Consider the following 14,440-nt stretch of genomic DNA (forward strand, 5'->3'; position numbering starts at 1 on the left):
GATCAACTCAATCAAGGCTCGCTCATATAAGGACTCTCCTAACACACCGACTTTGCGAAGTATACACTCCGTACCTTGTGTCTGACATTACCAAGCCTTTTGGTATTGTGGTACTGTTCTGGTTCTGAACCCGTTTGTAGTTTTGGATTTTTGCCCTTCGTCTTTGCCTTGGATATCCTGTCTGCGCCTCACTTAACCATTTGCTTTTTTTCTGCCCTGCTTTTCCTTGATGTTTTGGAGTTGTTTGCCAGCGTGCTTTTAATAAACTCTTCTTGCACTTACATCCATCTAGCACCCATTTACATGACATCATGTCCATTATAACAGCTATAAACTGTCTGCAGCTGCTTGTTACTGAGAAAACACAACATCCTTTGTCCTGAACAAATTTACAGCTCTACATTAGCACCATTTGATTTACACAACATGCCTACCACTTTAAAGGTGAATTTTTTTTATTTAATTGGGACACAAACAATAATTAAGATGAAAAAACAGAAATCTAGAGTGTGCATAAGTATTCACCCCCTTTCATACCGTATGAAACCCCTAAATAAGAGCTGGTCCAACCAATTCACTTCATAAGTCACATAATTAGCTGATTAAGATCCACCTGTGTACAATCAGTGTCACATGATCTGTCACATGATGTCTGTATGAATTAACCTGTTCTGGAAGGACCCTGACTCTGCAACACTACTAAGCAAGCAACATGAGAACCAAGGAGCCTCCAAACAGGTCAGAGACAAAGTTGTGGAGAAGTATAGATCAGGGTTGGGTTATAAAAAATATCCCAAACTTTGAATATCCCACAGAGCTCCATTAAATCCATTATAGCAAAATGGAAAGAATATGGCGCCACTACAAACCTGACAAGAGAAGGCCCCGCCCACCAAAACTCACAGACCGGGCAAGGAGGGCATTAATCAGAGATGCAACAAAGACACCACAGATAACACTGAAGGAGCTGCAAAGATCCACAGTGGAGATGGGAGTATCTGTCCATAGGACCACTTTAAGCCGTACATGCCACAGAGTGGGTGGGGCTTTATGGAACAGTGGCCAGAAAAAAGTCATTGCTTAAAGAAAAATATAAGAAAACCCATTTGGAATTTGCCCAACAGCATGTGGCAGACTCTCCAAACACATGGAAGAAGATTCTCTAGTCAGATGAGACTAAAATTGATCTTTTTGGCCATCATGGGAAATGCCATGTGTGGCGCAAACCCAACACCTTGAGAACACCATTCCTACAGTGAAGCATGGTGGTGGCAGCATCATGCTGTGGGGATGTTTTTCATCTGCAGGGAAAGGAAAGCTGGTCAGGACTGAAGGAAAGATGGATGGCACTAAATTCAGGGCAATTCTGGAGGAAAACCTGTTTGAGTCGGCCAGAGGTTTGAGACTGGGACGAAGGTTTACGTTCTAGCAGGACAACGACCCTAAACATACTGCTAAAGCTACACTGGAGTGGTTTATAGGGAAACATTTAAATGTCTTGGAATGGCCTAGTCAAGGCCCAGACCTCAATCCAATTGAGAATCTGTGGCATAACTTGAAGATTGCTGTACACCAACGCAACCCATCGAACTTGAGTCGGAGTAGTTTTGCCTTGAGGAATGGGCAAAAATCCCAGTGGCTAGATGTGCTAAGCTAATAGAGACATACCCCAAGAGACTTGCAGCTGTAATTGCAGCAAAAGGTGGCTCTACAGAGTATTGACTTTGGGGGTGGATACCTATGCACACTCCAGATTTTTGTTTTTTCATCTTATTGTTTGTGTCACAATAAAACAACAATTTGCATCTTTAAAGTTGTTGGCATTTTGTGCAAATCAAATGGTGCTAACCCCCAAAAATCCATTTTAATTCCAGCTTGTAATGCGACAAAACAGGACAAACACCAAGGGGGATCAATACTTTGCAAGACACTGTACTTGCATTGCTAGTGCAATTTCCATCCACCTGTTTTCATGCCGGTTTTTCGTTTGTGCATAATAAATAACTAAAATCTAAGTATTGCATAAAAGGTGGTTGTTACACTTGGCTGAGTTGAGTGGTTGGCAGGCACTTTTTGATCGCAGCACCTTATAGCTCTGAGTAGGTACAGGAGTGAGAGAGAGGATGTGAATGTCAGCTCAAAGTGTGTTTAGAGCTATACATACACCAGTATGCTGGGCACGGGTCAAAACGCAGACTGAGTAGTCTGTTATTACAACCAGGTAGTAGGCACAAGTCGAAATTATTTACGGTTATGGGTGAGTACAGTTATGGCTACAGTCACTGTACAAGACTTTCTGTTTTGGTTCATTGTTTCCTATAAGTGCCCATTAATTCTCAGTTCTTCTCATGACAGGAGGTATTAAAAATATTTCAGTCAGTTCAGTATAGCCTAGGTCACAACCGGACGTACGATTTTTTGGCCATGTGATTTTTGGCATTTCCCAAATCGCTGCATTTGGTTTTTTTTTTGTTTGTGGAGAAAGACGCACGTTGGCCGTAAGTTTGTCTTGCAACCTGAAAAAACGTAAGCGCCCGTAGAGTTTGTTTGACATGACAAAGAACCTCTGCGGCCGGTCTGCGGCCAGTCTACGGCTCGAAAATTAGCATGTCACACGCGCGCCTTCCGTGCGTTTCTTGCGTTTTTTGCACATAGACTGGCCGTAGGAGCACGTACGGCCGGTTGTGACCGAGGCATATAAAAAACAAGCTGGTTTATTCTTTTATTTGACTCAAACCAGAGAAACACAGTAGTATGGTGATACATCATTAGGTTGAGCTAATTGCACAGATTTCCATAACTCGATCCCTCCATCCGTTCTGGTCGTTCATCATCCCAGACAAGTCTGAAGGATTGCATCCAATATCATCGCATAGCTGCTGAACATACATTTTGGGAGGTCTTCCAGCATTTGCTTGGCCATGTTTGGGATCCCACAGTAGGACATCACTAATGATTTCATTCTTAGTCCTCCAGCAGTGGCCTGCAAAGTGTGTTCTTCTTTCACGAATGACATCAGAGGTAGGTGGTAAGTGCCCATAGAGTTGTTTATTAGTTAGATGTTGCCTACAGGATATATTTCAGTGCAGATCTTAGCATCCTGGTTTGTGTTCCTGGGGGAGATGACAACTCCTACCAGGCGGGTCCCCTGGTGGTGGATAGGGGAACTACCTCACTGAGGTTAGCTGTGAATATGGAAATAAGCAGTCCCGGACCAAATCATGGGTGGCCCTTTGGCAAGGCCTAGCACCTGGCAGCAACTCCTGCCAGGGTTACGGTGAAGCCATGGGTTTGCAGCATGGTAGACTGTGTTGTTGCAGCAGATGAACTCCTTATGGTCAGAGTCAACAGTGCATTACAGTACATACCGTAGAGATGCTGAGCAGATGAATCGTTTCAGGTCAACGGTCAGGGTCAACCAGTTCAGTTAGCAAATTACTGCAACTCACTCATAGGGGTAGCGTCCATGATTGATTATTCAGCTAATGAAAGATTAACATGGTGATATAGACGTAACTCATAACTCAATTAAGTATCCTCATCATTTCTGTTGCTGTCATACAGCAGGTAGCGCTGCTTATCAAGCAGATGTAGCTTTCTGGAGATGTTTTTTTTTCTTTCTTTCATAACTGACTGGAAAATACAGGAACACATCAAATCTGACCTCCTCACTGAAACAACCACTGAACGACCATCAAGGAGACTGAGTCACTCAACAACCAAGTTTTCAGCTCGAGATATGTGACCTTTTAAATTTTAAGAAACAACAACCACGAAAAAGAAAAAAGTTTTAGCCCCCCCCCCCCCCTCCTCCACATGCACTCCATCTCACCCAAAGTCAGGGTGTGACATGTTGACAGACTTATTTCCACAACCTTCAATTCTAAACAAGCATGACAGTAGCGTTACAGTAGCTTAGCTAAGTAGCTAAATAAAAATAAGGGACAACCAGGACTTTTTGACAGCTGTGGAGGATTTCTCTTCTCACTGCCACGTCACTCGTCAACTTCTGACTTTCACATGAGGGTGATATCATCTGTTTGGAAACTGTACAATCCCTGAAGCCATTACATAGATATCAAAATGTGCTTTATGTTTAATACACAACAAAATGTCCTACTTTTGTAATACGATTTTGTAATAAACGGATACTAATCCTGGAAGCAAAATGGAGGTCTTCTTTAAAAATATCCTAGTACTTTCCATGCTAAATAACTAAACCTGTATTTAAATGTTTTCTTCTGTGAAAGCTTGAAGTTTTAATACTTTTATCACACTTTTATAATGTCAAGCATGAACACGCAATAATATGGATGTTCAGTTTCATTCCACATCGGGAAAAATGAAATGTCCTGAATACCTTAAGAGCAAGGATCACAGCTGGAGGATACGTCAGCCCGGCCATGTTCGAAGTCCTCCTGTACATCCTGTCCAACACACACACACACAATGTCAACCAGAGCATCATATTACTATAATGACAAATAAACCTCAGAAACGGTGGCATTTATTTCTGTCTTACTGAGTGTAAGACAGAATTTTGTTGTACTGACATCTACATATACTAATATATACAGATTGTGAACAGGTACAGCACACTTGTATGTAATCTATTCATATATTCAGAGTAAATGGCAATGACGCCACCTGTAACCGTACCCGTTTCGCACTCCAAATGCCTGTATTCAGATTTAAACCTGTAATCAAACTTAAGAGTTTTATAATTAAATATTCAACCACAAGGCCTCTGGAAACACTAGGGGGAAAAAAACCCGAAGTTGTAGAAGTGTCGATACTGTCAGTGCCATCACTGACTAATGACTAATTTTGCATGAGAGCAAAAACTTCTGGTACGAGAGTAAAAACCTGCTCATTTTTGTTAAATACCATAGGATCCCATTCTTGATGCACACTTGTAGGTTTTCTATTTAAACACTTCTAAATTGAAAACTAAATGTGATTAGCCATAACATTAAAACCACTGACAGGTGAAGAAGAAGTGAATAACATTGATTATCTCATTACAATGGCACCTCTCAAGGGGTGGGATATATGAGGCAGCAAGAGAAGAGAAGAGAAGAGAAGAGAAGAGAAGAGAAGAGAAGAGAAGAGAAGAGAAGAGAAGAGAAGAGAAGAGTCAGTTCTTGAAGAAGCTGATGTGTTGAAAGCAGGAAAAATGGGCAAGCTTAAGTATCTGAGTGATTCTGACAAATTGTGATGATGAGATGACTGGGTCTGAACATTTCCAAAATGGCACATCTTGTGGGGTGTTCCTGGTATGCAGTGGTTAGTATCCAAAGGACAACCGGTGAACCAGTGACAGGGTCATGGGTATTGAAGGCTCATATGGTCCAATCCCACAGAAGAGCTACTGTAGAAAATGTTAACGCTGGCTAAAACAGAAAGGTGTCACCATTAACTTTTTCAGCAGTTTGTTCTACAGTAGCTCTTCTGTGGGGTTGGACCATATGACCCTTCGACACCCATGACCTTGTCTCCGGTTCACCGGTTGTCCTTTGGATCCTTGGTCCACTTTTGTTTGATACGAACCACTGCATACCAGGAACACCCCACAAGATGTGTCATTTTGGAGATGCTCAGACCCAGTCATCTCACCATCACAATTTGTCAAAATCACTCAGATCCTTACACTTGCCCATTTTTCCTGCTTCCAACACATCAACTTTTTCAAGAACTGACTGTTCTCTTCTCTTGCTGCCTCATATATCCCACCCCTTGGCAGGTGCCTTTGTAATAAGATAATCAATGTTATTTACTTCACCTATCAGTGTTTTTAAATGTTATGGCTGATCGTGGTATAATATATCCTTGTTTTTCCTAGTTTTTGACCTTGACTATGGAGATGCCTCTGAATGTTCCCAACAGTCTTGCGATTTTGACCGCTGTTGGGAATTTTTGGTAAAACTCCAAATAAAAATAGTCTAATGTGCTGTCCTCTAGCATTTCTCTTACATTAGACTAGGAGGAGGAAGATATAGAACTATTTTGATTTATGTTCATAGATGGAGGTCACACCTTAAACAGTGGCAAGTCAATACTTCTCTTTCACACTGAGCACTGAGTCTGAACAAACCATTTCACAAAGCAGACAACCTGCCTTTCAAATGATTATAATAGAGGAAAGCAAGTCAGGAAAAAAAAAAGTCTCGCTGTTTTCTTATTTATTTTCCACTTGAATTATCAAGAGGAGCAAATGGAAATGGATTCAAGCAAAACCGCCAGCCTGCACATTCCACGGATTTTCCGAAAACTGAAACACAAAGGCTTATAAAAACAATATATAAACAGATAGGAGTAGGGATATAAAGTTGTGTTTTTTTTGTTTTTTATTTATATGCAAAAACAGAAGAAAAAAAACAACAACAAAACTATAACATTACCAAGTCAATATCTGACTTTTTGAGGATATATATATTATATATATATATATATATATATATATATATATATATATATATATATATATATATATATATATATAAATTTGATAATTCAGGACCATTATAGTAAACTGACAACTGCAAAAGTAAACTGTTATGATTTCATTATCTTGATTTATACTGAAGTAAAATGTGATTAATATATTTAGTAAATGGAATGAAAAAAATCTCTTCATGGCTTCATAACCATTTTTTGTGTGATGCTTCTATGAAGAAAATTCTCATATTTATCTTTTAAACGTGAATTTGAGACAAAAGAAAAAACACTTTCTTCAGTGTTTCAGAAAAGGAATAAACATAAAAGGAGAAATATCTATCTATCTATTGAGAGTGACAGAGAGAGAGAGAGAGAGAGAGAGAGAGAAAGAGAGAGATGGAAATGATATATGGATTGAAATAAAGGAGGTAATGAAGCGTGATGATGAGGCCACGTCCATCTCTGTGGCCTTGAGCAAGCTGAAACAGTTTTTCACATCAGCTGTGATTATAAATTGAGAGAGAATGAAGGACATGAACTAAAGTCAAACACTTCTTTTAGCTTGTCCTGGAGGAACAGAGTCACAGAGATGCAGTCTGAAACATCAGGCTTTCAAAAAAAAGGAGTAATATGTATTTGGGCCAAGCACCAAAAATACACTGTATAAATTCAAACACAATTCCTCTGAGGGATGGTCAACTAAAATGATCCTCATACTCCCATCCTCAACTCCTATTCCATCTAGACCCTAATCCTGCCATCCTAAACTCCTGATCCATTCGGATCTGTCTCCTGCCATCCTCAACTCCTGCTCCATCCAGATCTTTCTCCTGCCATTCTAAACTCCTGCTCTATCCAGATCTTACTCCTGCCATCCTAAACTCCTGCTCTATCCAGATCTTACTCTTGTCATCCTCAACTCCTGCTCCATCCAGATATTTCTCCTGCCATCCTCAACTCCTGCTCCATCCAGATCTTTCTCCTGCCATCCTAAACTCCTGCTCCATCCAGATCTTTCTCCTGTCATCCTAAACTCCTGCTCCATCCAGATCTTTCTCCTGCCATCCTAAACTCCTGCTCTATCCAGATCTTACTTTTGCCATCCTAAACTCCTGCTCTATCCAGATCTTACTCCTGTCATCCTCAACTCCTGCTCCATCCAGATATTTCTCCTGCCATTCTAAACTCCTGCTCCACCCAGATCTTACTCCTGCCATCCTAAACTCCTACTCTATCCAGATCTTACTCCTGCCATCCTAAACTCCTGCTCTATCCAGATCTTACTCCTGTCATCCTCAACTCCTGCTCCATCCAGATATTTCTCCTGCCATCCTCAACTCCTGCTCCATCCAGATCTTTCTTCTGCCATCCTAAACTCCTGCTCCATCCAGATCTTTCTCCTGTCATCTTAAACTCCTGCTCCATCCAGATCTTTCTCCTGCCATCCTAAACTCCTGCTCTATCCAGATCTTACTTCTGCCATCCTAAACTCCTGCTCTATCCAGATCTTACTCCTGTCATCCTCAACTCCTGCTCCATCCAGATATTTCTCCTGCCATTCTAAACTCCTGCTCCACCCAGATCTTACTCCTGCCATCCTAAACTCCTGCTCCATCCAGATCTTACTCCTGCCATCCTAAACTTCTGCTCCACCCAGATCTTACTCCTGCCATCCTAAACTCTTGTACCATTCAGATCTTACTCCTGCCATCCTAAACTCCTGCTCCACCCAGATCTTACTCCTGCCATCCTAAACCCCTGAGCCTACTGGCTTATTCTCCATCTAGACATTAGGGAAGAAATGGTTCTTCAAGGGTTCTTTGGACAGTTAAGACTTCTCAGCTTCCAAAAGGAACAGTAATTGGTACCCCACCTGTTCCTTAAGAGGGATGAGATGAAAGCACAAAAATGTTCAAGATTTTCCTCCAGCAGTATAACCTCCCCCATCCTAGTGAACCCTACAAGCTCCAACCCTACAAGCATTCAAATCCTGCTCCTGCCTCACAGACCCCTACAAGCTCTTTCTTACTCTTCATTGACAAAGACTGATGTTTTATTGCAGAATACTTATTTTAGTGATAACTAAATTCTCAGAAAATGTAGAACCTTTAAGGGATCTTCAGTCGTCGCTCTTGGGGAATCCATAAAAGTGTATGTACAACCCTACAATAAAGAGTGTAGGAGCCCTTTCCTGGTTTGCAGGTCAATTTTAAAGAATTCACTCAATCTTCAAGAAGTGCCTTTCCTGGTTTGGGTTACGGTGGATCCGGACACTATTCTGGGAAAAGAGGGTGTCACAAGTCCACACCAGTCCATCACAGGGAACCATGCACGCACATTCTCACAATTACTACTCTAGGTTGGAGAAAACTGAAGATTATGGAGGAAACCTGCTTGGAGATGGGAAGAACCAGACACAAAACTCCATACAGCCTCAGAACAAGTTCAGGTTGTGACCCTGGAACTGTGAGGTGGCAGCACAACCTACTGCACCAGCACTGAATTAAAATTCTTTTGTGTGAACATTAATTTATTTAGACTATTGATGAGCTTTGGGGCTTTTATTTTGATTGGAAGCAATTCCCTATCAGAAAAACAAAACAAATAGAACCCATTTTGTGGAGGATAATGACACATAATTATCCAATGTTTCCTCGAAGAACCATTGAAAAATATTTTTTTATAAAAAGAGTGTAGTAGACAGAGATCCTGATTGCTAGCCATTAACATAATTATTTGATATAAACCATAATTATTAGACCATCTAACATAAGATAGGCATTCCGTGCAGAGCTCCCTTGAAGATCCATTTTTTCCTAGTACATTGAGGTCCTTATTGCTAATCATTAGCATAATCATTCCATCACTATAAACCAGAATTATTAGACCATTGAACATAACAGCATAGACTTTCCCTGCTGAGTCTTAGTTCCTCTCAACGGTTCGTCCTCCATATCTCCATTAAAGGAAGAGTTTGTGTCTCATTCAGTTGTGATTAAGGGACTGATGCTTATTTTATGATAAAAATAATTAGAACAAAAGAGTTCTATTCTTTCTCTAGCATAAGAGTCAGATGTGCAAGAACATGTTACATTCCCTTTGGAGTGTTGGATGATCAAAACAAAACATTGCTTCATTTCCTCTGAGACAAGATGATGATCCAGTGACATAATTCTGGTGTAATTGTTGATGGTGATGATGAATCAGGTGTGTGTGTGTGTGTGTGTGTGTGAAGAGAGAGCGAGAGAGAGAGAGTAGGGGAAAGAGGAGGAAGAGGGTAGAGAGAGTAGGGGAAAGAGGAGGAAGAGGGTAGAGAGAGTAGGGGAAAGAGGAGGAAGAGGGGAGAGAGAGTAGGGGAAAGAGGAGGAAGAGGAGAGAGAGAGTAGGGGAAAGAGGAGGAAGAGGGGAGAGAGAGAGTAGGGGAAAGAGGAGGAAGAGGGTAGAGAGAGTAGGGGAAAGAGGAGGAAGAGGGTAGAGAGAGTAGGGGAAAGAGGAGGAAGAGGGGAGAGAGAGTAGGGGAAAGAGGAGGAAGAGGAGAGAGAGAGTAGGGGAAAGAGGAGGAAGAGGGGAGAGAGAGAGTAGGGGAAAGAGGAGTAAGAGGGGAGAGAGAGAGTAGGGGAAAGAGGAAGAAGAGGGGAGAGAGAGTAGGGGAAAGAGGAGGAAGAGGGGAGAGAGAGAGTAGGGGAAAGAGGAGGAAGAGGGGAGAGAGAGTAGGGGAAAGAGGAGGAAGAGGGTAGAGAGAGAGTAGGGGAAAGAGGAGGAAGAGGGTAGAGAGAGTAGGGGAAAGAGGAGGAAGAGGGGAGAGAGAGAGTAGGGGAAAGAGGAGGAAGAGGGGAGAGAGAGTAGGGGAAAGAGGAGGAAGAGGGGAGAGAGTAGGGGAAAGAGGAGGAAGAGGGGAGAGAGAGAGTAGGGGAAAGAGGAGGAAGAGGGGAGAGAGAGTAGGGGAAAGAGGAGGAAGAGGGGAGAGAGAGAGAGAGAAACAAAGGCCTTAAACAGATTAATTTAGTGTTCCTGAATGAACAGAGCAGAACAAATGCTTTTTGTTGGTCAGAACAGCAAAGAAACCATGAATGGCACAGGTGTGTGTGTGTGTGTGTGTGTGTGTCCCACAGCGCCAGTGTTACAACAAAGAAATGATACGATCATCAAAAGTGACTCAGTCACCACAAAGACATCACTGTGCGTGTGTGTGTCCTGCACGTCTCCATAATAACTAAGTAACTAGCTTACTAGCTAACTCACTGTACAAGCAAACAAATGAAAGTTAATATGAACTGATACTTCCTGCTACTGAGCTTGCATATTTATTGTATGTTATAAAATAATACATTACAATAATCAGTTACAGCAGAGATTATTAACGGTTATTCCACGAAAACAAGTCGTACATGAGCTGATAGCTGACGAGGCGCGTAGCACCGTGCACAGTGAGATTGAGTGGAATAACTGTTTTATTCTATCCACATTCACTGGATTTTGAGAAACGGAGCATTTTTATTTTTTGCAAATTCGATCAATAAAAACTTTATATAAAACATCAGACAAAATAATTTCTGCTTTGAATGTGAACAAACCGGCGAAATGACAGGAGCAATTTGTGAAAAATGTGATAATAATTCTTGAAAAATTAAAAAAAAGACACGTTCTTACCATCAAATACTTTCATTACTTTTTTTTTTGTATTTTTGGGGGATTTCTTCTTCTTTAGGGTTTTTTGGTAGTTGGCAAATCAACTTAAAGATGCATTACGCCACCATCTGGGCTGGAGTGTGTAACAGGACATATCAGGGGGGAAGAAACAAACAAACAAAACTATATTCTTTTAGCTATTTCTGTTTCTTTTAAATACTTGATAACAATTTTTGGAGTTGAGTGTTCCAGTAGAGTTTTTATTTCGTCCTCGGTTGGTTCAGCAACACGCTCCGCCATTTTGTTTTTCTCTACTCACGGTATATGAGCTGATATCCTAGTAGTAGAATAGCCAATCAGAGCACACAATTGCTCATATTCAGTGAATATGAATAGAATAATACAGATTATCTAAAAATGCATTTAAAAAAATAAAAGTTTTAAAAGTAACACATTCATTACTGACAGTGTTAACTGGGTCAGCTCTTAATTACTAACACCTGATACTCAGTTAAATCTACTGTATGTATACTTTTGTATACTTATAAGTATTTATTTATTTATTTGTTTCAACCATCTCCTGCTGGCTAACCATGGAGTGTTGTGTAACTTTGTGTGTGTGTGTGTGTGTGTGTGTGTGTGTGTGTGTGTGTGTGTGTGTGTGTGTGTGTGTGTGAACTGATGCCTTATGATTAATCTACTTTATTACTGACTACAACCCCGATTCCAAAAAAGTTGGGACAAAGTACAAATTGTAAATAAAAACGGAATGCAATAATTTACAAATTTCAAAAACTGATATTGTATTCACAATAGAACATAGACAACATATCAAATGTCGAAAGTGAGACATTTTGAAATTTCATGCCAAATATTGGCTCATTTGAAATTTCATGACAGCAACACATCTCAAAAAAGTTGGGACAGGGGCAATAAGAGGCTGGAAAAGTTAACGGTACAAAAAAGGAACAGCTGGAGGACCAAATTGCAACTCGTTAGGTCAATTGGCAATAGGTCATTAACATGACTGGGTATAAAAAGAGCATCTTGGAGTGGCAGCGGCTCTCAGAAGTAAAGATGGGAAGAGGATCACCAATCCCCCTAATTCTGCGCCGACAAATAGTGGAGCAATATCAGAAAGGAGTTCGACAGTGTAAAATTGCAAAGAGTTTGAACATATCATCATCTACAGTGCATAATATCATCAAAAGATTCAGAGAATCTGGAAGAATCTCTGTGCGTAAGGGTCAAGGCCGGAAAACCATACTGGGTCCCCGTGATCTTCGGGCCCTTAGACGGCACTGCATCACATACAGGCATGCTTCTGTATTGGAAATCACAAAATGGGCTCAGGAATATTTCCAGAGAACATTATCTGTGAACACAATTCACCGTGCCATCCACCGTTGCCAGCTAAAACTCTATAGTTCAAAGAAGAAGCCGTATCTAAACATGATCCAGAAGCGCAGACGTCTTCTCTGGGCCAAGGCTCATTTAAAATGGACTGTGGCAAAGTGGAAAACTGTTCTGTGGTCAGACGAATCAAAATTTGAAGTTCTTTATGGAAATCAGGGACGCCGTGTCATTTGGACTAAAGAGGAGAAGGACGACCCAAGTTGTTATCAGCGCTCAGTTCAGAAGCCTGCATCTCTGATGGTATGGGGTTGCATTAGTGCGTGTGGCATGGGCAGCTTACACATCTGGAAAGACACCATCAATGCTGAAAGGTATATCCAGGTTCTAGAGCAACATATGCTCCCATCCAGACGACGTCTCTTTCAGGGAAGACCTTGCATTTTCCAACATGACAATGCCAAACCACATACTGCATCAATTACAGCATCATGGCTGCGTAGAAGAAGGGTCCGGGTACTGAACTGGCCAGCCTGCAGTCCAGATCTTTCACCCATAGAAAACATCTGGCGCATCATAAAACAGAAGATACGACAAAAAAGACCTAAGACAGTTGAGCAACTAGAATCCTACATTAGACAAGAATGGGTTAACATTCCTATCCCTAAACTTGAGCAACTTGTCTCCTCAGTCCCCAGACGTTTACAGACTGTTGTAAAGAGAAAAGGGGATGTCTCACAGTGGGAAACATGGCCTTGTCCCAACTTTTTTGAGATGTGTTGTTGTCATGAAATTTAAAATCACCTAATTTTTCTCTTTAAATGATACATTTTCTCAGTTTAAACATTTGATATGTCATCTATGTTCTATTCTGAATAAAATATGGAATTTTGAAACTTCCACATCATTGCATTCCGTTTTTATTTACAATTTGTACTTTCCAACTTTTTTGGAATCGGGGTTGTACATTTCATAGAATTAAGAATAAATTCCATAACGCACAGCATATCATAACTTTGATACAATAAAGCAGAAAATACTGAGATGTGCAGAGATAGAGTGGGGGAAGGGCCAGGAAGAGAGAGGGTAGAGAAATCAAAAGTCTTAACTCTGTTATCATTAAAGCGAGGGTAAGTAATTTTGGAGACACCAGCAGGGGTAAGGTAGATTTTGAAAAATTCCACCCCCTCTGTTCAGCCCTCTCCTTGAGGGTCACTCCTCCAGAACACATGAACGTGCACTGCCTGATTACTGCTGGAGGACGAGTCCATCAGAGAGAGTGGTGGGGGAGGAGCATAGTGCGTTGTCGTCATATCCAACTACCTCATGTCACTTTCACGTGTAAGAAAACACCTAATATTATCATAATGAATGTAAACAACAAACATGGCTATTGTTTGTACTCACAGCCGACGACTAGCTCATGAGCTTTAGCAATATGTCTGCCGAGGTTTGTGGAAGACTCCGGTCATGCGCAATGAGTGCAAAGGAAGAGTGTGTGCAGGTAGACAGGATGAAATGATTGGACGGGTTTTTTACAGCCGTGCTAGTTTTTCTTTCTATTGTCCGAACATTTGATTTAGTCATTACTGTCTGGATGTAAAGATTATTTAAAAAAATATAACAAAAAAAATTTCTTTGAAAATAAATCATCAACCCAAGCTTTAAAGGTAGTCTGCCATGCAGATTTTTCAACTTTAGGTCATAAAAAGAATTTTCTTCAACACGCAATTATTTTGGTTTAGTGGACCGAAAGCTACTGAATTCAAATCACAGATTTCCAATTTTATTCGTTTTTTTTTAAAATAGAACAATTAATGAATTTAAGGCCACATGGCCCCAAATTCTCCACTATTTTTTCCTGCTTCACCATGACCCAATTCAAGATACTACGTCATGCATCACATCACGTGGTGGGCTTTCCCCGTTCACGCAAGGCGTTGTGGGATACAAATTTGAAACAGGAGAGAAAAACAGAGGACGTGAGTGTGCGAATGAAACGTGAAAGAGCGACTACAGT

General features: G+C 40.9%; 1 protein-coding gene across 4 annotated transcripts in view; it reads right to left on the bottom strand.

The window, feature by feature from the left end:
• pde1a (phosphodiesterase 1A, calmodulin-dependent) overlaps positions 1 to 14,440 on the bottom strand; it is a 352,383-nt gene that overhangs the window by 59,066 nt on the left and 278,877 nt on the right. For all 4 annotated transcript variants that reach the window (XM_060928983.1, XM_060928979.1, XM_060928981.1 and 1 more), the window contains one exon: positions 4,361 to 4,427. In XM_060928983.1, coding sequence (XP_060784966.1) covers positions 4,361 to 4,427 — 67 coding nt within the window. The remainder of the gene's footprint in view (positions 1 to 4,360; positions 4,428 to 14,440) is intronic.

This window comes from Neoarius graeffei, chromosome 9 (assembly GCF_027579695.1).
Source record: "Neoarius graeffei isolate fNeoGra1 chromosome 9, fNeoGra1.pri, whole genome shotgun sequence".
Lineage (NCBI taxonomy): Eukaryota > Metazoa > Chordata > Actinopteri > Siluriformes > Ariidae > Neoarius > Neoarius graeffei.